Genomic DNA, 21,174 nt, shown 5'->3' with positions numbered 1-21,174 from the left:
ACTTTCTGATTTACAATGTTAAAATGAGCTCTACTCCCAGAGCATTGGCACCAAGAAGTTCTTAGGTCTCTGGACACACAACACGCTGCTCCTGATGTTCCTGATGTTCCTGATGTTCTGTGTTCTCCTGCGACGCTTCAGTCAGGGGCACCAGCCTTGAATCAGTCCATCTGCAGAACCATGAAATTCTGGATCCCTGAAGGCGCGCTCGTCTTCCAGGCCAAGTCCTTGGGATATCGAAAAGCGGCTGGTAGTGAGACCCTGAGAGTGGGTTCCATCCCCACAAAGTACCAAAATCAGAGTGTTAACTCCACGTCAGGATCTTCAAAAGAACCCTGAAAAGGAAAAAAAAATGAGTTATCCAAGATAGAAAAAGAGCTGTTTCCAAAGATGCAAGCAGGGGAGTAGCTGTTGGTGCCATCTTGACTTTGCTCTGCCTTCAGTTCTGAGATCTGGAAGTATGTTTGCACATGTACTGATTCTGATCATAGTTCTCTACCATGTGCTTGTTTCTGAATCCCTCACATTGTCTGTTGGTCATTCTGTGTCCGCTTTGTCTAGATGGTATCATTCTTCTCGCAGCTACCATCGGAAGGAGCCGCAGAAGACTGAAGTCCCACACTACCAGGTTGAAGGGTAGCTTCTTCCTCTCAACCATTTGATTCTTTAATCACTGACACAACCCTAATCAGTAAAGCTCAACAATACCATGACCACTTTGATCTAAAATGGGCTTTTAATTTGCATTTCAGTGAAAAACTTACCTCTTTGTGTTCTTTCTCATTAAAATTATATATAATTTATGTTTTTCTTATGAACGCTGCTTATATGATGCTATGTGTCTGTGATGCTCCTGCAAGTAAGTTTTCTGTAAATTGTGTCTGTGCTCATATGTACTTGTGCATTTGACAATAAACTTGATTTTCATTTTAAACGGACAGGGAAAAATTCTAACCATTGAGAGACGACTGAGACTTAAGATATTTTTTGGCTGTTTTTTTTTTGCTTGTTCCATCATCTTTCTGGTGAATGTTACCAGAATGTAGCATACTTGACAATATTTCCAAATTAGAGTACTGCATCTGAACCATTGCTGACACTTCATGAAATTGTCCTCCTTGTAAACTGCAGAACAATTGCAGGAGTTCTAAAGGGATCTTATTCTTGTCCTTTAGTCTTGTGCATCAACTAATGTTGCATGGAGAATGATTGTATTTGCAGGCACGTTGAGGGAATGCTGGTGATGTGACAGCGACAAATATCATGCATCTCATTTCTAGGGATCGACGTGGAGGTGGCCCGAAAGGAGGAGGAGCAACAGATGATCCAGGATGCCAGGCAGTGGCTAAATCGAGGGAGGGTGGAAGATACTCGGCACCCAAAAACTGGAGCAAGTGCCCTTCATGTTGCTGCAGCCAAAGGCTACTTGGAGGTCACAAAGTGAGTAGACAGTTATCAAGGGGTTTAGTGGAAAGAGTCAAAACCTTATGGTTTTAACAAAAAGAAAGTTATTGTGGGTTAGTTATTACACTTCAAACTTTTGAAGGCAAATTTGTGCTAAGGAATGCAGGAAATGTGGTTAATGTTAATCTGATTGAGGAGGTTGTTGCTTCCTGCTGTAGGAACAAGAATTACTTAGACAATAGACAATAGGTGCAGAAGTAGACCATTCAGCCCTTCGAGCCTGCACCGCCAATCTGAGATCATGGCTGATCATCTACTATCAATACCCGGTTCCTGCCTTGTCCCCATATCCCTTGATTCTCCTATCCATAAGATACCTATCTAGCTCCTTCTTGAAAGCATCCAGAGAATTGGCCTCCACTGCCTTCTGAGGCAGTGCATTCCACACCCTCACAACTCTCTGAGAGAAGAAGTTTTTCCTTAGCTCTGTCCTAAATGACCTACCCCTTATTCTTAAACCATGCCCTCTGGTACTGGACCCTCCCAGCATCTGGAACTTATTTCCTGCCTCTATCTTGTCCAATCCCTTAATAATCTTATATGTTGCAATCAGATCCCCTCTCAATCTCCTTAATTCCAGCGTGTACAAGTCCAATCTCTCTAACCTCTCTGCGTAAGACTGTCCAGACATCCCAGGAATTAACCTTGTGAATCTACGCTGCACTTCCTCTACAGCCAGGATGTCCTTCCTTAACCCTGGAGACCAAAACTGCACACAATACTCCAGGTGTGGTCTCACCAGGATGCTGTACAAATGCAAAAGGATTTCCTTGCTCTTGTACTCAATTCCCTTTGTAATAAAGGCCAACATTCCATTAGCCTTCTCACTGCCTGTTGCACTTGCTCATTCACCTTCAGTAACTGATGAACGAGGACTCCTAGAACTCTTTGTATTTCTCCCTTACCTAATTCTACACCATTCAGATAATAATCTGCCTTCCTGTTCTTACTCCCAAAGTGGATAACCTCACACTTATTCACGTTAAACATCATCTGCCAAGTATCTGTCCACTCACCCACCCTATCCAAGTCACCCTGAATTCTCCTAACATCCTCATCACATGTCACACTGCCACCCAGCTTAGTATCATCAGCAAACTTGCTGATGTTATTCTCAATGCCTTAATCTAAATCGTTGATGTAAATCGTAAACAGCTGTGGTCCCAATACCGAAGCCTTGTGGCACCCCACTAGTCACCACCTGCCATTCCGAGAAACACCCATTCACTGCTACCCTTTGCTTTCTATCTGCCAACCAGTTTTCTATCCATGTCAATATCTTCCCCCCAATGCCACGAGCTGTGATTTTACCCACCAATCTCCTATGTGGGACCTTATCAAGTGCCTTCTGACAATCAAGATACACTACATCCGCTGGATCTCCTTTGTCTAACTTCCTGGTTACATCCTCGAAAAACTCCAATAGATTAGTCAAGCATGATTTGCCCTTGGTAAATCCATGCTGGCTCGGCCCAATCCTATCACTGCTATCTAGATATGCCACTATTTCATCTTTAATAATGGACTCTAGCGTCTTCCCCACTACTGATCTTAGGCTGACAGGACAATAGTTCCCTGTTTTCTTCCTCCCTCCTTTCTTAAAAAGTGGGATAACATTAGCCATTCTCCAATCCTCAGGAACTGTTCCTGAATCTAAGGAACATTGGAAAATGATTACCAATGCATCTGCAATTTCCAGAGCCACCTCCTTTAGTACCCTAGGATGCAGACCATCTGGACCTGGGGATTTGTTAGCCTTCAGTCCCATCAGTCTACTCATCACCGTTTCCTTCCTAATGTCAATCTTTTTCATTTCCTCTGTTACCCTATGTCCTTGGCCCATCCATACATCTGGGAGATTGTTTGTGTCTTCCCTAGTGAAGACAGATCTAAAGTACTTATTAAATTCTTCTGCCATTTCTCTGTTTCCCATAACAATTTCACCCAATTCATTCTTCAAGGGCCCAACATTGTTCTTAACTATCTTCATTCTCTTCACATACCTAAAAAAGCTTTTGCTATCCTCCTTTATATTCCTGGCTAGCTTGCGTTCGTACCTCATTTTTTCTCACCATATTGCCTTTTTAGTTAAGTTCTGTTGTTCCTTAAAAATTTCCCAATCATGTCTTCCCATTCACCTTAGCTCTGTCATACTTTTTTTTAACGCTATGCAATCTCTGACTTCCTTTGTCAACCGCTGTGGCCCTTTTCTCCCCTTTGAATCCTTCCTTCTCCGGGGGATGAACTGATTTTGCACCTTGTGCATTATTCCCAAGAATACCTGCCATTGCTGTTCCACTGTCTTTTCTGCTAGGATATCCATCTATTTAACTTTGGCTAGACTTTGACTTCTTGTAAGAGTGAGAACAATGCAGAGATGGAGATATCAGGAGTGGTTTGGGATAGAGGCAGGGAGGTTATTCACTTCAAAGTGCCAAGAGATTTACAAAATAAAATAATAGTCTGATGAAAAGACAAGCTAAATATACCTTTTGATGTCATTATCATTTAATATTCTTGTCTGGTCATCACCGTGTTGCTATTTGTGGACATTTGATAGGCACAAGTTAGTTGGCACATTTCTTACATTTCAACAGTTATTCTATTTGAAGTATTTTACTAATTGTAAACTGCTTTGAGTATTTGCAAGCAAGAAACCAGTGCAAATCTTTCTCCAGCTTCTGCTGATGATGCATAGCAACTCACAGATGGCCAGTTTTGAGCAGCTAGATCTAATGCATGCCATTGCCATGCAGGGTAATGGAGAGAGTCTTGTATGTGAAGATGCAGCTTCATTTCCAGAAAAATGTCTCGTTCATCTTACCAGTATGCTTGTGGATAGGTGCCTATGAAATAAGCTGACTGATGAAGATAAGGCCTCATTTTTTTTCCCCCAGAGACACTTCTGATACTGAAGTTGAATCTCCACCTGACTATCTCAGAGAACATTCTGTGTCCTTGCCTCTGTTAATGTATCTTTTCAAATAATCATGTAAAGTTGCATTTTAGATGTAAAGTTCCCTAAAATGTTTCAAAATATTGCAATTTTTACCATTCTCTACTGGTTGTTCCTCTACAGAGTACTATGACCTTTCTTTTTCTCGTCTAAGTATACTTGAGGATTATTAATTGAAAGAAAACTGTGGTCTTTGTGATGTCAGTACTTGTTGTGCTGTCCTTTTCTACAAGAAGTCTTTTGTGTTGCAGGTTGTTAATCCAGGCTGGCTTTGATGTAAACAGTCGAGACAATGATGGTTGGACTCCATTACATGCAGCTTCACATTGGGGCAAAGAAGAGGTCTGCAGGTTGTTGGTGGAGAACTTGTGCGACATGCAGGCTGTCAATAAAGTGGTGAGTCCTACTAGCATTAAGAGCTCCAACACAAATACTGCTAATTTCTCCATGGCTGGACTCCCAGTGTTGAAGTAATGGCTTTTCAAAGCTAAGTGCATCGTCTAAGTGTACCAGGATATGGTGTCAAGACTTACTCCACAATGCTCTTGGGTTATTCTAGCATATGATAAGGCAACAGCTAAACTGCTGTGGGTACCCTGGTCTCTTGGAAAAGTGAGTAAAAAGAAAGACACAAGTCTGGTTCCTAGTCCTGACCATCATTTATTTAGTCTTGAAAAGGCATTGTTTGTGTCTGTACAGATCTTGGCTCTGTAGGATTGGGTACTTCACCCTGCAAGGGACCTGTCTTACTGACTATATCAGGATTAATATTAATCCATTTCTATCTCTGGGCTACTAAAATCCTTTGTGCTGCCATTGTAAAATCAAGACCATATGTGATACATAATTTGTATATCACTGTTTCCATTAAAAATGCACAGATTACTAGTTTGTATTATCAGGCCAAAGGTTGCAAGGGAGAAATATCATAGTTCTGTATCCTCCTTTGCTTAGTTTAAAATATTTTGTGCTCTAAGTTGCCAGAGATACAGCAAGTGTGAAAAGAGGATGAAGGAGCATTTGCGACCATTAATTAATCTTATTACCTACTGAGATATGATGGAGATAGTAACAAAGGAAAAATAGAGAAGAACACTGAGCTAGAGTCAAATAAGGCATAGGAAGAGAAAGATTGGAGGAAGGACAGGAAAGGAATGTAAAAAGTAGAAAGATGTTTAATAAAGATTGTTTAAAATGTCTAAGCAGAACTTTCAATATGCTCCAACGAAACTTGAACAATGCTAATTTGTGACCATAGCAATAACTGATATTGTATTAACAATTATAATGTGTATAAATGATACCCAACCTATTACAGTAGGTTTAATGGCCAAATAATTTGCAAATCCAGCAAATACCTAGAAGTGCTGGTAAGGATGAGGTCCTCGGCATTGTGGAAGCTGTGGACCTGTGTAATTGACCCAGAAGCTTTGAAGCTGCATCTCACAGCTTATCTCTTACCCTCTGAATTTGATTTGCTCTTTAATAGTGGAGTGTTGATGCAAGATTTGCAGGTTAAGTGTTGTGCTTTATCCTTACAACAGTAGAATGCTGCATTTTATCACACTGCTTCATAATGTAATATTGTGATGTATAAGCACACCAACATTTTTCATAAACAATTAAAAAAAATCCCAATCCACTTGTAAAGTTGAAAGTGATAACAGTGGTAGTAGGAGTTGAGAGTTTTTTTTGAGAGAATTTGTAGGTGGGCAGTGATTAGCAAACGTGAGCAGATTAGAATAGGCAGCTAATAATCAGTCAGCTGACTTCTGTAAAAGGGACTGAGATTTTTTTGCTGGAAATGGCAACTGCTACACCAATATTCATAAAATGGTTTACTTTTTTGCAGGAGGAGTTAGAAAAGAAATATTTCTTTGTTTTAGTGTTTGTTCGCTGGTTATGTGCATCAGTAAGATGGATCTGAATAACAGTATCAATTGTTTGGTGCTATTGGAATGAATGACAAAAAATATCAAAATCTGTGGAGCTGCTTGGTTCCTAGTAGGAGCTGTCTATGTTTTCTTAAAATCAAGTTTTGGGAGATTAGCAAAATGTACCCAGCTCATTAAAGTCTTAAATCACTGAGTATTGGTGGGGGTGGTAGAGAGGAAAAGAAAACCAATTTAATGAAATGGATCTATCATACACTGATGTATTGAAATGACATTGGATGGAATGGTGCTGAAAGACTCAATGCTTTTTACTGATGCTTTGTCTTTGTGCTGCAGTGTGCTGTATCTCACAGTCAGGTACCGCATTGTACTATCTGACTGTCTTTTGAAGTCTTCTGTTGTATTGTACACTATACTGTAGCTTCTATGCTTTCCACCTTATATAGGCTCAACAAAATAGTCAATTAATACTTTTTAGAAAGGGCAATGTGATGAGATGTGACTGCTTTAACTCATTGTACTTGGGGAGATTTGTACCTTTCTACTTTCAATTTGTAAGCACTCTCATTCCACATTGCAGTGCATTGCTGAATATGCATAGTACGGTACAGCTCTGTATTGTTGTTACTTCTCTGTGTACTCTATTGTATGAAGTTGTGTGCAGTCTATTATGTAAAATTGATCTACTTTCCAGCATGGTTTTTATGGCTCCATGTTAGCTATGTAACTTCTTATTGCTCTTTTTCTCTGTAAAGCTACTTCACATTATCACTCTCTGTATTCTTTTCAATGCTATTGAAGGTAATTTCATCCAAATGTGAGGCGTGATTGATAAGTTCGTAGCCTAAGGTAGAAGGAGTCAATTTTAGAAAATCTAGCACATTTATTTTTCAACATAGACCCCTCCTACATTTACGCACTCAGTCCAGCGGTCGTGGAGTATACGGATCTTGGACCTCCAGCAAGTGTCCACAGCAGGGATAATTGATAAGTTCGTGGTAAGGTTGTGGGGGTGGAACTGGACTCTCTGACGGTGGTGTCTGAAAAGAGGATGCTATCCAAGTCGCATGCCATCTTGGACAATGACTCCCATCCACTCCATAATGTACTGGTTAGGCACAGGAGTACATTCAACCAGAGACTCATTCCACCGAGATGTAACACTGAGCGTCATAGGAAGTAATTCCTGCCTGTGGCCATCAAACTTTATAACTCCTCCCTCGGAGTGTCAGACACCCTGAGCCAATAGGCTGGTTCTAGACTTATTTCCACTTGGCATGATTAACTTCTTATTATTTAATTATTTATGGTTTTATATTGCTATATTTCTACACTATTCTTGGTTAGCATGGCTGTAACAAAACCCAATTTCCCTCGGGATCAATAAAGTATGTCTGTCTGTCTGTCTGAAGGAGATGAGTTATACAGCTCTCATTACATGCATATGCAGTTCAACTCTTCAAGTGATTATGCAGAAAGTTTGAAGTTAATAACGCATCACGGTGATTGATGTTTGTGGCCTAAGGTAGAAGGAGGTGGGTTGCTAACTTCAAACTTTCTGCATAATCACTCAAAGAGTTTACCTGCATGTGCATGTAACGAGAGCTGAATAACTCAACTCCTTCTACCTTCGGCCACAAACTTATCAATCACCCATCTGTGGATTCTTTCTAGAGGTCCAAGATCCGTATGCTCCACAAACACTGGACTAAGTGTGTAAATGTAGGAGGGGACTATGTTGAAAAATAAATGGGCTAGGTTTTCTAAAATTGACTCCTTCTACCTTAAGTCACGAACTTATCAATCACCCCTCGTAGAGAGCAATGCATACACTAAGGAACATACATTATATGTTCAATATTATTCAAATTACTAAGGATTTCACTTTTTTTACATGAGGCAATGTTATTTCATGCTGCCTGCATTGATTATTGTTGCTCTATATTCCACTGTCTTTGCCATATTTTCTGCAGCCTAACTTATTGCAGTAGATTTTGGTTAATTGGCCCATTCGTTGATCGAGGCAACTGCTTATTAAAAGCAGCTCTAAAAGAACGAAAAACAAATTGGAAAATAGCCGGGTTTCCCTTAGTTTATTGGGAACACCATGCCACTTAATTGGAACAGGAGACGTTCAATGATGTACACTTATGTGTCTGTTGTACATTATAACGTGCTTAAGAGTGAATAGTTCTGTCAGTTGCGTGGGTTTGTCTTATGTTATCCACTTGAGCAGGCAGGTGTTGATTCAGAAAGCAGTGATTTTTGATAATTTTGTTGTTTTTAAATTTGGCCTTTTTTTTGAGTCTCTTGCCAAGATGCCATGAAAAGATTTGACACTAGCTGAAAAAATTATCTTGCTGGGCCAAATTAAAAGCCATCTGCCTAATGTCACTCATCGGCAGCTGGCAAAGATAATTGTAGTGCCAAAATATACAATTGCATGCTTGATGCATCAGCAAGATAAACTGCAGGAAGAATGGGAATGACGTGAGGGAGAACAGTGAACATCACAACAGGAGTTTGAAGGTAAGCATCCAGATGTTGAAGAAGCCCTCAGTCAATGATTTTCCATTGTAACTGGATGAGGTGTGCACGTCAGTGGACAATAATTTAAAAAGGAGAAGTCCGAGGAGCTAGATAAGAAACTGGGTCACAAAGATTTTAAAGCAACAGATGGAAATGTTGGTCCTACATTAAATTCAAAAAAGCACATGACAGGAACGGCAAGGCTGATGCTGTAAGTACAGAAACTTGGAATCTACAGAACTCGATTTGCTTCAAAAATTTTGTGCAGATGATGTCTGCGTTGTCGATGATACAGGCCTTTTTTGTCATGTCATGCTGAATGGTTCCCTTTGCTACAAATAGTCAATGTAATCAGGTTCAAAGAAAGCATTGGATTGCATAACTGTTGTGTTAGCAATTGTTAAATAGAAATTGTTGGTTATTGAGAAAAGCGTTAAACCTCAATGCTTTAAGAGGCTAACAATAGTTTACCAATGGAGTACAATGCTAATAAGAATATATGGATGACTTCTGAATTTTTTAAGGAATAGCTGATGAGTTGGGATACGGAGCTATGGTAGATATCAAGTGGAATTCTTCTGCTTTTTGACAATTATGCAGCACACCCTGATGTAGAATGTTTGACAGATATCCGGCTGGAATTTCTGTCTGTCAATAGCACATCCTTGGTGCAGCCAATGGATATGGGAATCATAAAAAAAAAATAAAGACACTCTCTCGTGGAAAGTTGGTGAACCACATTCTTGAAGCAATTGAAGAAAATCTTCTGACATCATCTTTATCAACCAAGAAAGTGAGCGCAGGGGTTAACCTTCTATAGACAGTACAGTCTGTTAATGATGAAAAATAAGCAGCAAGACAATTCAGAACTGTTTTGCTCACTGCAGTTTCAAGCATTCAGACTTAGAGATGCCCAAAACGGCTAGGAGTGAAAATGAAGTTACTTCACTACTTCAGCAAGTTAGGAATATGAAGAATTTGAAGGTATTGACAATCATCTTGAATGTTACAATGAAAGTGAAGATATGGGGGATGCAATCGTCGAAAGCATTGTAAGGCGGGTAATACGAAGACAAGGAAAGTGATGAGAAAGACACAGCTGAACCTGAGCGAGTGATGACACAAGATGCCAGAAAATTTATTGTTGGGCTACAACACCGCTTCATGCCAGAATGCAATAAAGGCGGTCCATTATCTGCACTAGATGTCTCTGTTGATTTTGTTCATTTACAGTCAATCAAATGAACACACCAGCGTACATTCGACTTCCTCCATCAATAACCATTGCACAGTTTTACAGTACTGTAGTAATATTAGTGGTCTAATTTGTTCTGTATTTCATTTAAATACATAGTTTATTACAGTTAAATGGTAGATTTTTTTTATATACCTTTTCAATTATTTCCATGAAACTTAAGATAATTGGACCAGCCACTTAATTGGGCCAAAAGGTACAGGTCCCAATGTGTCCCAGTTAACCAGAATCCGCTGTATTCTATTTGTATCATATTTATACTTTACACAGTATTGCTCACTTTTGCATTGGATAATCCCACTTTAGGAAATTCAAATTAAAGTTTACAAAAATAATCCTCAATGCATGTGAATTACACTAATTTATTGTTCAGATTAATCTTTCATGATGAACTTGGGTAGTCAATTTCTGCTTCACGCCGTGGTAAGATGGTGCAAAATCTCAAATGCCCCACTGATTAGTGTTGCTTGACTATCCTGTACTTTGTGGAAATGCGGTTTGTTTCTTTTGGGTGAATTAGTTGTAGGGAGTCGGTAATTCTGCACTGGTGGTGTCAGAATCCATTCTATCTCATGTCTGTCATAAGAAACACTGGATACGTAGAGCTGTTGCTGCATGGGATGCTGTCTTCATCATGGGCTGATTTATAATATATGTTAATACGATTTTGCTTTGGTGCAGTTTAAAGTAGTAATAAGTAATATTTACACAACTGAATCTGATGTACAAGGTGTAACAATACCACAAGGTTGTGTGCTTAACCCCTGATCTACTCGCTTTATACTTATGACTGTGAGTCTAAGTACAGCTCCAATGCCATATTCTATTTGATTGATGACACCACTGTTGAAGGCTGAATCAAAGGCAATAATAAATCAGCAGAGAGGAGGGAGACTGAAAATCTGGCTGAGTGGTGCCACCACAACGACAACCTCTTTCTCAATGTCAGCAAGACCAAAGAGCTGATTATTGACTTCAGGAGGAGGAAACCAGAGGTCCATGAGCCAGTCCTCATCGGGGATCTGAGGTGGAGAGGGTCAGCAACTTTAAATTCCTTGGTGTTATCATTTCAGAGTAGCTGTCCTGGGTCCAGCATGCAAGTGCACAGCAGTGCCTCTATTTCCTTAGAAGTTTGTGAAGAACCTGCTTGACATCTAAAACTTTGGCAAGCTTCTGTAGATGTGTGGTGGAGAGTATATTAACTGGTTACATCAGGGCCTGGTGTGGAAACGCTAATGCCCTTGAACGGAAAATACTACAAAAAGTAGCAGATATGGCCCAGTCCATCACAGGTAAAGCCCTCCCCACCATTGAGCACATCTACACAGAGCACTATCACAGGAAATCAGCATCGATTTCCAAGGACGCCCCCATCGTCCTACTACTGCCATCAGAAAGAAGATACAGGTGCCACAGAACTTGCACCACCAGGTTCAGGAGCAGTTAACCTCAACCAACTGGCTCTTGAACTAGAAGGTATAGCTTCACTCACTCCATCACTGAAGTATTCCCACTGAAATGGACTCACTTTCAAGGACTCTTCATCTCATATTTTGTTATTTGTTTTGTATTTGCAGTTTGTTGTCTTTTGCAAGTTGGTTGAACACCCAAGTTCATTATTATTTTATGATGCATGATTGAGTAATCTCTCAAGAAAATAAATCTCAGCATTGTATATGGTGACATATATGTACTCTGATAATAAGTTTAGTTTGAACTTTGGATTAATGATGTGGTGGTTAAAGGAAAAATGTAGTCAAAGCAGAAGCCTTGAATGCAGTTTAGATAATTGCCTTTACTTTTGCAGTGCTTTGTGATTTATGCACTGATAAGATTATTTTCTCTAAGTTAGTTGGAGTTTTGTTACAGAAAAAGTGGTTGTTCAATTGTTCTCTATGGGCAGATTGCAACTTTGGTTTAGTGTTTCTGGAATGAGTGTTAAGTGGGCAGAATTGATTGCTTGCGGTCAGGAACATTGATCTTTGACCAGGTTTTTCCTGAATCGTAGGGTCAAACTGCATTGGATGTTGCAGACGAAAACCTCTTGGATCTGCTGGAGGAGCTACAGAAGAAACAGACAATTGTAAGTAGGCACGGAGATTTTGAACACTCAGACCCAGCACACTCAAACTTCCACTTGGCCATACTGAAAGAAGCTTAATAAAACCAATCACTGATCCCTTCCCTTGAGCCGTCCCTTGCTGTAGTGCAATGAACAGTATGTGGTGGATGAGACGGAGACCTCCTTTGTCATGTTATTGAATTGTACATTGGTCTATCTTCATGCCAGTTGACCAGTTATAATTTTTTTTTTCCCCTTCCTCTTTTTGCTGAAAGCAGTTGAGGATTGAGAAAGAGAAGCAAACCAAGATGGAGGCCTCACTTATTGAACTGTCAAATGCCTCACAGCAACCAGCATCGAGGAGCAGAAGGTTAGTTCTGATGTCATCCTGCGGCATGTACAGTCACTGTTTGATGACTGGTGATGCCAACTGCATTTCCCACCCTAACACCACTGAATTAGTTCTTAACTGTGAGCACCACTTCACACTTGAGAGATTGACTAATACTGAAACAAACACCAAGGAGTTGCTTTATCCCCTTCTTTTCCCACTGAAAGTAAAAGCATTAATGCAATTGAAAATGGATTTTACAAACATTTTAAAAAATCTTTATTTGCTTTGATTAAACCTATTTGTGGACTAACAATGTTAAAATGTAGGGTATTGTCTCATAGATAAGTTGATGTTACTGTGATGGCATCACCAATCTTTGATGCTCACTTTAAAAGGAACCTCTACAAATGAAGTTGAATTTAAGTAGTTCTTTTAATAACATGGAAGGATGAAGCGTATAGATAAGGAGTATTGGATTTCATTTTCTAGCAGAGCTGGTGTTGATGACAATAATATTGAAAGCTCAACACAAAATGTTTTTCTTTACTTGCTTTTAAGTTAGATTCTGACTTTTATCCACAAAGTGCAGTTTTGTTGGAGGTTTGTTAGTTCTTGTGTGTTCAATTACTGTAGGATATTTGTGTCAGTAACTGGTCAGTGAAGTATTACACATTCTGAGTTTTGACCGGCTTAGCTTCTTTTAACTCCCCCCGACCCCCAATAATGCTTGTCCCAACTGAGAGTGTTTGCATGTACCCACACACATGCACAAATCATTAAAACAAGTGAAGCATAATTCACCAACACATATACATATGAAAACGGACAAGATAAAAAAACAAGCATTTATAGACATGTGTGCACACACACAACTCATGACCTTTCACCTTCTACAGTTAGCCTCTCATTCTCCTCTTGACAAGGGATTGAGGATGGATAAAGAGGAAGTGATGAGTTGACTCAGGCCCTCATTTGCAAATGGTATCCTGTTTCATTGTTGCTGGTGTGCTTGTGCTTTTGGGACAGATTAAGGGTTGACTCTGAAGAAAATAGAGGAAAGAAATGACAGTTTGTGTAGGGTACCTGTGCATCCAGTAACATTTCTTCCTGTGACCAGGAAGGCAAAAGTATCTCACGTAGTTGACACACTTCATTAACCACCTTTAACACTCATTTCCTCCACCGGTGCCCCTGCTCTGTTTTAGTGTGAGCCAGCTACAACATATTAGCTTATGAATTAAGAAGAGGAGTAGGCGACTTAGTCTATAAAGCCCTTTCCACCATTCAGTAAGACTATGGTCGGTCCGATTGTAACCTTAGCTCTGCATTCCTACTGCCCCAAAGTACTTTTTGGTTTTGTTGTTCTCAAAAATTTGCCTCCAGCCTTAAAGTATCAGTAACTCTTCTTGCTGCAGTTCTGAAGAAAAGTTCCAAAAGCAGATGACTTTTTGAGAGAAGCACTTTCATATTTTTATCTTTACCTTAAATGTGCAACCTTCTATTTTTAAACAATAACCCCAAGTTCTTTCTTCTCACATAAGTGGAAACATCCTCTTCAAATCATCCCTCTTAAGACCCTTCAGGATCTTGCATGTTTTAACAAAATTGCCTCTCGCTCTTTAAAATATAGGTAAAGCCTGTCCAAATTTGCTTCACTTGACAACCTACCTATTCCAGCTATTAGCTTAGTAATCCAGCTCTGAACTGCTTCCGTATATTTACTTACTTAAATAAAGAAACTAAAACTGCACACAGTTCTCTAGATTTGGTCTCCTCGTCTAACTGAAGCATAAACCCACTAATGTTTGTTTATGACTACATTTTGTTACATTTACCATTTTCTTGCAGTTTCAGCCTTTTGTGAATCATTTGCAAGGGAACCCAGATCCCGCTGCATCTCAGATGAGTACAAGATGTGTTCATCTTGTGTGTGAGTGTCTTGTCTGGAGTTCCTAGCCCTATTATAATCACACTTGTCCCATACCTAAAAAAAATCAAGGGGGGAAACATCTGTTTTCATTGTGCTGGTGAAAATTTAGGGATAATGAAGTGTTCCGAATCCCTTTCCATTCACGACAATGCTAACAGTTTTCTGAAGTGTGTTAATAACCTCCAGTGGCAGGTCCAGGTACTGCATCAGCTCTTCAATCCAAGTGCTGTGCAAATAAGGGCAAATGAACTCCAAGTGGCAGCAAGATCTCCCTAAAGCAAACCATATACAATCAACTGAATCAGTGACAGCTTGGCACCTTCCCAAATAATTGTGTATTCAAGCTCCTCTCTAGGACTTGAGCGCATAATCTAGGTTGACACTTCAGTACGTTATTGAAAAACTTCAGAACTTTAGAAATCTTCTCCCTCAGGATGTGATCTAAAGCAGAGGTCCTTTATGTCCGTCCTACAGATGCTTATGGCAAACAATATCCATACAGTTTTAAAATAATTCATCTTATGTGAAGTCTGTGTAGTTTGGAAAGTTAAAATGTTCTGTAAGTACATACCTTTTAACACATGTTGGAGACGTGGCCCCAATGCTTTAAGCTTTTGACACATTAGTCCCTCCTGCCCTGTCAAAAATCAACTATTCGGCCCATTCCATTAAATGTTATTCTTCACCTCATCTTGCTAGTCCTGGAATCATATCATTCTGTGCTATCCATACATTGAATCCTTTTAGCTATTCACATATTCACACGGCTCCTTTACCAATTTTCTTCACCCCTTTCCTCAATGGTGGAGTACTGGGGAGAAATCTTCAATATCTGTTTATTGAACCGGCATTCAATTTGTTGGAGCCAGTTGTATATTACATTACTTCATCATGAAATTGGTTCATCACTTCTTGCCTGACTTTATAATCCTGCTTAATTGCTTCTCTTGTCCTGAGCCCTCAGTAATAACCTGATTGCCTCCATAGAAATAACAAACAAATCCAAAAGAGCCCTTGTATAATGTAGCCCCATGGGATATTTCTCAAGTCAAATCAAGTTTATTGTCGTACATGCAAACCACCACCAAACAGGACAACGTTATATACTGTACATCACCCATTCCCTATTTCTGACCCACTTTGTTATCCGTTTAATTCACCTGTCAGCATTCCTTTGTTCCTCTTCACATTTGTGGATGTAAAATCGTCAGACGTCCCATGAAAACTTTGTAGACTGCTATCAGATTTCCGTCACGGTAATTTATTGCTCCTAAATCCTTGCTGCTCTTGGAGTTCTTTTTCTGCGTGCCCTGATATTCTGCTATTGTTAATGCACTCATCCATGTGATGTTGAATCACTTTCCACTCACTGCAGAGCCCATTTCATTGCTGTGGCTCATTTCTAACCATTGTTTACATCTCATACCTTATTCCTGTTTATTCTTTGTATCTTTACAAACATGACCTGGATGGTAGATGTTGAATTGGATGGGCGTTTTTCATCTCCCAGTAATTATGTTAAAGTCTCGGTAAAAAATAAATGAGAAACAATTCAAATATATTTTTGAAAGGGAATGGAGGGGAGTGCTGTAAAGCAATGAGTGTTGCAATAACCCTGCATTGATGGGGTATACACTGTGTTAAGGCTTAGCCTTATATGTAGATTGAGAGTTGGCTTCACTGTATTGGCTTCTTCATTAGACAAAGACTGATACCTTACCAAGTAAATGCTGGGTGAGGTTTTGCCTCTGGGCCTTGCCAGGGGTTTAGTGATTGTTTTCTGCGTTTGAGATGCCGCAGGGTACAAAAGAACACCTCCAGCTTTTGCTTCTGGATAGCCTTCTCCATCTGAGACAGAAATTTCTTGCTGTAGGATAATCACAGTGAAATGTTACTAATAAATATGTGAATCAGCAATGAAGCTGGAAGTACAGTACTTGATAATATCAATGCCGGGAGAGAGCTCACACAGTCGTAGAGCCAGCAGAAAATAACAGGGTTCAATGGAGAGAGTCAAAGAGCCCACAGGAATTCATAGTTGTAAACTCTGTTATTAGCTAAAGTGTACCACGCAAATATGGTGACCTGGGTTCAGAATGTATATCTCTCAAAGTAGATGGGAGCATGCTTTTTATGTGAGCCGGAGACATTTTGCACATTGGAAGAGATTTTAGGATGTGTTTTACACAGCAAAAATGATCAGTAATAGCAGATCTGAGTGTGGTTTATTAATGTTAAAGGTTAGAGGGAGCTTTGCATGGGGTACTACAGGAAAGTAAGATAGAGATTTGACCAAAACTGAAATCCTTTGTGCTACCTGTGTTAGTGTTTGCTTTCAGCATTCTATTTGTATGGTGCTGGAGAGTGGCTCTTTTGTACCCTGTTGGAGTTTTGTGTCTAACCCTCAGAGATGGAACCTGCTTATGAGCCTTGGGCCTGCACGCATCACACTAACAGCCAATTAGTGCTAATCCGTTATCCCACCAGGACTTCTATTTCCCGTATGAGCAGCAAAGATAAAATCTCAATACATGACAAGGAGCGCAAGACACTGGAGTCGGCAATGCTGGAGCATGTTAATGACGAAGAGGAGGATAGGAAGAAGCTGAATGGCTCAAGTTCTGAGGAGGAGATGCCTCATGAAGTGGAATCGGATGCTGGTAAGACAAAGACCTCTGCTTCCATCACGTGGGAGGGCTTGTATATTCTTCCATCACGAGGGAGGGCTTGTATATTCTTCTACATGGAGGAGGGCTTTAGACTGCAATTAAATAAAATGGTTTCTCAACCCGAACAATATACGTAACTGAAGAAGGATTCTTTGGAAATTTAATGAAAATATCAGAGAAAGTGAGTAAGGAGGTAGAATATTTGGCCACCAGTGTTGCTCCACCATTCGATAGCATTATGTTTCAATCTCTATTAATGTGTTCCCCTTGATATCCTAAAAATGAACTACTCTGGCTGAGACTGTGTTTCTAGACACTAAGCAGGGGTGAAAGTCTTTCATCCTTGTGAGAAATGTTTGAATAAGCTTGTCTTTCATTCCTCTAAACTGTGCAGAATGTAGGAATTCTTAGCCTGTTATCCCAGAAAACAACCATGTGAACTTTCATAAAGTCACCCCTCTGGTCCATCCAATAACTATGCCAATTCCTGTGAGTTCACTGATACCATAGTGTAATCAGAGCCAGGTCTTACTGAGGACCATGTCTTATGAGTTTAATGTTAATAAGTTCCGCAGGATAGAAAACTTGAAATTAGATTAATAGACAGTGGACTTCCGAGGGATGTAATAGATTTTCCTTGCTCCTGGTATTCTTCTGTGATCCCAGGCAGTGACCATGTTACAAGAAAACCATGCATTTCCATTGTGTCTTTCTGAGCATCAGGTAACGCCAATTTTCTTAAACATAATGGAAATGCTTGGCTTTAAACAGTGTTAGAATGGCAAACACAGCAACTATTTTGTGCCCAACTTTATCCTGCAAACAACAGTACAGTGATGGACAAATCACCTGTTCTTGTAGTGTCAATAGCTGGACACCAGGGTTAATTGCCTGCTCATTAACAGACTGGACTGTGGGATCACTGAACCCAAATGACAGGTTCTCAGATTAGCATCTCGTTTGAGAAATGCTTCTCCCAACAGTTCAGTTCTCCTGCAGAATTTCACTGGAGTGTCTTCCGATGCTTTTATAGACAAGATTCTGGAGTGAGACAGACCTATAATCTACCAGCTCTGAAGCAAGAATAGAGTGGTGCCGAATTTGTTGCTTGGGGCAGGCAGCCTCTAAACCGGGATAAGAGGCACACAGTTCAAGATAATGTGCCATTGATCTGAACAGAGCTTAGGCTTGAGGATTAGGCCTAGTTGGAGGCCAGTATCAGTAGTTTCCTGACTCGCAATACCCTGTTGCAGTCCTTGGAATGGGATTTCTATAGTCTGGTTGAGAGCTTTTCAAAGTCGTGATTTCAGATCCAGCAGGTAGGTCATGAGGTGTTTAAAAAGGAGTTGTCAGAACTGATTGGGCTGGGGTCAGGAATGCAGGCCCTATGGGGTGCAGGTAAGGTATAGGCAATAAATGAGAAAGAGACCCTGGCCTGGGCCCATGGCATGAGATGGAGGGAGAAACCTGGGAAGCGCAGAGTCTGCAGACCAGAGAACTGCATGTCCTGCCTCCACGTTGCTCGATAACATTTTCCTCTGATGCTCCCTTTTGGATTATAACCAAAATGTCTGCATGAGATTTACAGTATATTGGTTATTATTATTGGGCTGTGTTGATTAGTGGTCTGTCTGCAAAAAAGTTTAAAGACAAATGGTCCAGTCGACCTTGGCCATGAGTACCTGCAGGACTGGCCAGTGCTGGCAGTCACAGATACGGTCTGGATCATACTTGGCTGGTTTGTGACCCCCCCCAGTAATTAGATGGTTGGCATGGCCTATATGATAAGTGTCTTTCAGCAAAAGCCACCTGGAGCTCGGAAGTGTTATATATATTATGTATAGGCATTGTGTTCTCTCTTCTATGTTGAATTTGTCAGGAGTGATAAGACTCTGAGGGGCTCGTCCTCTATTTCATTTGGGATTTGTAATTGCAAACTCAGATTTGACACAATCTGCTCATTTCTATTTGATGATCGCTGATTGTGTCTCTTTGCTTTGACAGAGAAGGCCAGAGTCCGATTAAACATGAATAACCTCACCAAACGGAACTTGACTGCTGACTCCCTCTCATCTACCACTACAAGTAACAAGAGGGTAGGTAACAAGCAGAGAGGGGAACTGATTGAGACTGGAGTTTGGAACCTGCTGGACCATCTCCTGATTTAGCGTTTTTAAACTTCAATTTGGAGCCAGGATCTCGTGTGATAGAACTGGCTTGACTTTTTCATTGAAGATTTGGCGTTTTCTTTTCAATCCAGATCAAACAAAAAAAAAATCAGAATTGCAGAAAAGGCTGCTTTGTTTCCTGTGAAGAATGTTGCTTGCTTTCTATGGAGGAACGTAGACACAATGTGCTGCTCTGTGATTGGTCAAGTGAGGATGAGGTTGGATCCTGTAGTCTTTGTCTTCTGAGGGCTGTTGCATGTCACTGTTAGAAATACTTCATTGTTTGCTGTGATGCTGCACTTTGCTGTGGGTTGACTCTTTTGCTTTCTGTTTAGCTGCTGCACGGAAGACTATATTGTTTACTGTAGCAATGGACGCTGTATTTTTATTGTTTACTGTAGCAATGGATGCTGTATTTTTCTGTTTAGTCATGTGTGTTTTGAACAGCAGTTCCTTTTGTCGCAGATGCTGCAGGTTTGATGTTGCAAAGCTTGATGCTGTGCTTCCTACTGCAGTCTATGCTGCATTGTTTTGTGCTGCAGAGTGTAGAATCTTGGAACCGTGATACCATGTTTCTTTTTGCAGGTCACGAGCTGCATCACATTCTGCAATGTTAGCATTGTTCAAGCGGGGATGCATTCATTTGGTTAGGAGTTGCTTCTGCTGTGCCACCAGAAATTACTGTGGAATCCCTTGGCCATTGTTTGCTCTCTGATGCATTGCTTTTTGTCTGTGTGCCTTTTTAAGAAGGCTGCTCTGTGAGGGCAGCCTCATAACTTTGTGGGACTGTTTGTTGTTCCAGTATTTTCCCTAGCAACTGGTGTGAGGTAAAGTTATCATTTTGCCTTAGATAGTCTTGCATTGCAGGGCTCCTTGTCTCTGTCGCTCATGCGTTTGCTGGGACTACCCAGTAACTGTGCTCCTTGGGGCTCTTTTCTGATTTCACCTGGCAGTTACATTTTTCACAGAGCCTCGTGCACGTCTTAGAACTTGTAGTGGGTGGAACAGATGAACACTTTGATGGAGTAAGGTCATTGTAAAATTAAGATTATTGTTTATTTCACTTAGCACAGAATAGTTCTTAGAAGCTTTCTTATCAGATTCCAGCAATAAAAGATGAGCTTTGCCTTCAGTGTTGGCTTTTAATAAGAGCTGATTTCCTGGATAAAATGTCTTACTCTTATTTTCACAAGACTGGAAGCAAAGCTTAATCCCTGTTTTCTCTATACAAGTAGGTCGTGGTTCACATAACTATCCAATTAAGCCTGTGATCTCAGTCCCAAAGAGCGGATACTTGCTATGTTCCTTGCTGAACTCAGATCTGTAATGATCTCAGCAACAATAAGCCCAAGCAGTCTCTGTAAGTTTGGAGAGAAAGTAATGAGGCCAGCTTCATTGTCCTTCATAGTACCTATCATTAGTGTAGGTCAACTCCTTCAATTCTAAGGGGAGGAATTGACCAAAACTTTTCTTTTTATTAGATTTACAGAGTGCAACACATAGATACATCTCAACATAACTTGTGTACATTCATATATTGTAATAAAACTGATCAAAGTGTTATAGCATAACACACAAAGGTATGCCACTCTGTAATCAAAAATTTAAAGATAGGTCGTACATCATAAAAGAAACTTTTATATATATAAAAAAGTCAACCCCCTACCAACTACCAAGGAAAAAGCTGATGGATGTCAATGGATAATTAGCAAAAAAACATATTCACTTAAGAAGAGAAGATAAAAATATACATAAAAGTCTGTGCACTGTTAAACTTTATAGATTGGAAAAGTAATTTAGGGAAGGTCCCCAAATATCATAAAAAGATTGTTTCAAATTTAAGACTGAGCAGCGGATCTTTTCTAAATTTAAATATGACATAATATCACGTAGCCATTGAAGATGTGTAGGA

At 40.1% G+C, this 21,174-nt stretch overlaps 1 protein-coding gene across 9 annotated transcripts in view; it reads left to right on the top strand.

The window, feature by feature from the left end:
• The window catches only part of LOC132397161 (protein phosphatase 1 regulatory subunit 12A-like), a 183,882-nt gene that overhangs the window by 71,528 nt on the left and 91,180 nt on the right, over nucleotides 1–21,174 (top strand). For 5 of the 9 annotated variants that reach the window (XM_059975550.1, XM_059975544.1, XM_059975542.1 and 2 more), the window contains exons 4-9: nucleotides 1,281–1,440; nucleotides 4,672–4,816; nucleotides 12,108–12,182; nucleotides 12,437–12,531; nucleotides 16,913–17,085; nucleotides 19,099–19,190. In XM_059975550.1, the coding sequence (XP_059831533.1) occupies nucleotides 1,281–1,440; nucleotides 4,672–4,816; nucleotides 12,108–12,182; nucleotides 12,437–12,531; nucleotides 16,913–17,085; nucleotides 19,099–19,190 (740 nt within the window). The remainder of the gene's footprint in view (nucleotides 1–1,280; nucleotides 1,441–4,671; nucleotides 4,817–12,107; nucleotides 12,183–12,436; nucleotides 12,532–16,912; nucleotides 17,086–19,098; nucleotides 19,191–21,174) is intronic. The other 4 variants (XM_059975543.1, XM_059975551.1, XM_059975547.1 and 1 more) reach the window with 3 other exon arrangements.

The sequence above is a fragment of the Hypanus sabinus genome, chromosome 7, assembly GCF_030144855.1.
Source record: "Hypanus sabinus isolate sHypSab1 chromosome 7, sHypSab1.hap1, whole genome shotgun sequence".
NCBI lineage: Eukaryota > Metazoa > Chordata > Chondrichthyes > Myliobatiformes > Dasyatidae > Hypanus > Hypanus sabinus.
Note: the sequence above shows the minus strand (reverse complement) of the source record. Positions and strands in the feature narration are given on the sequence as shown.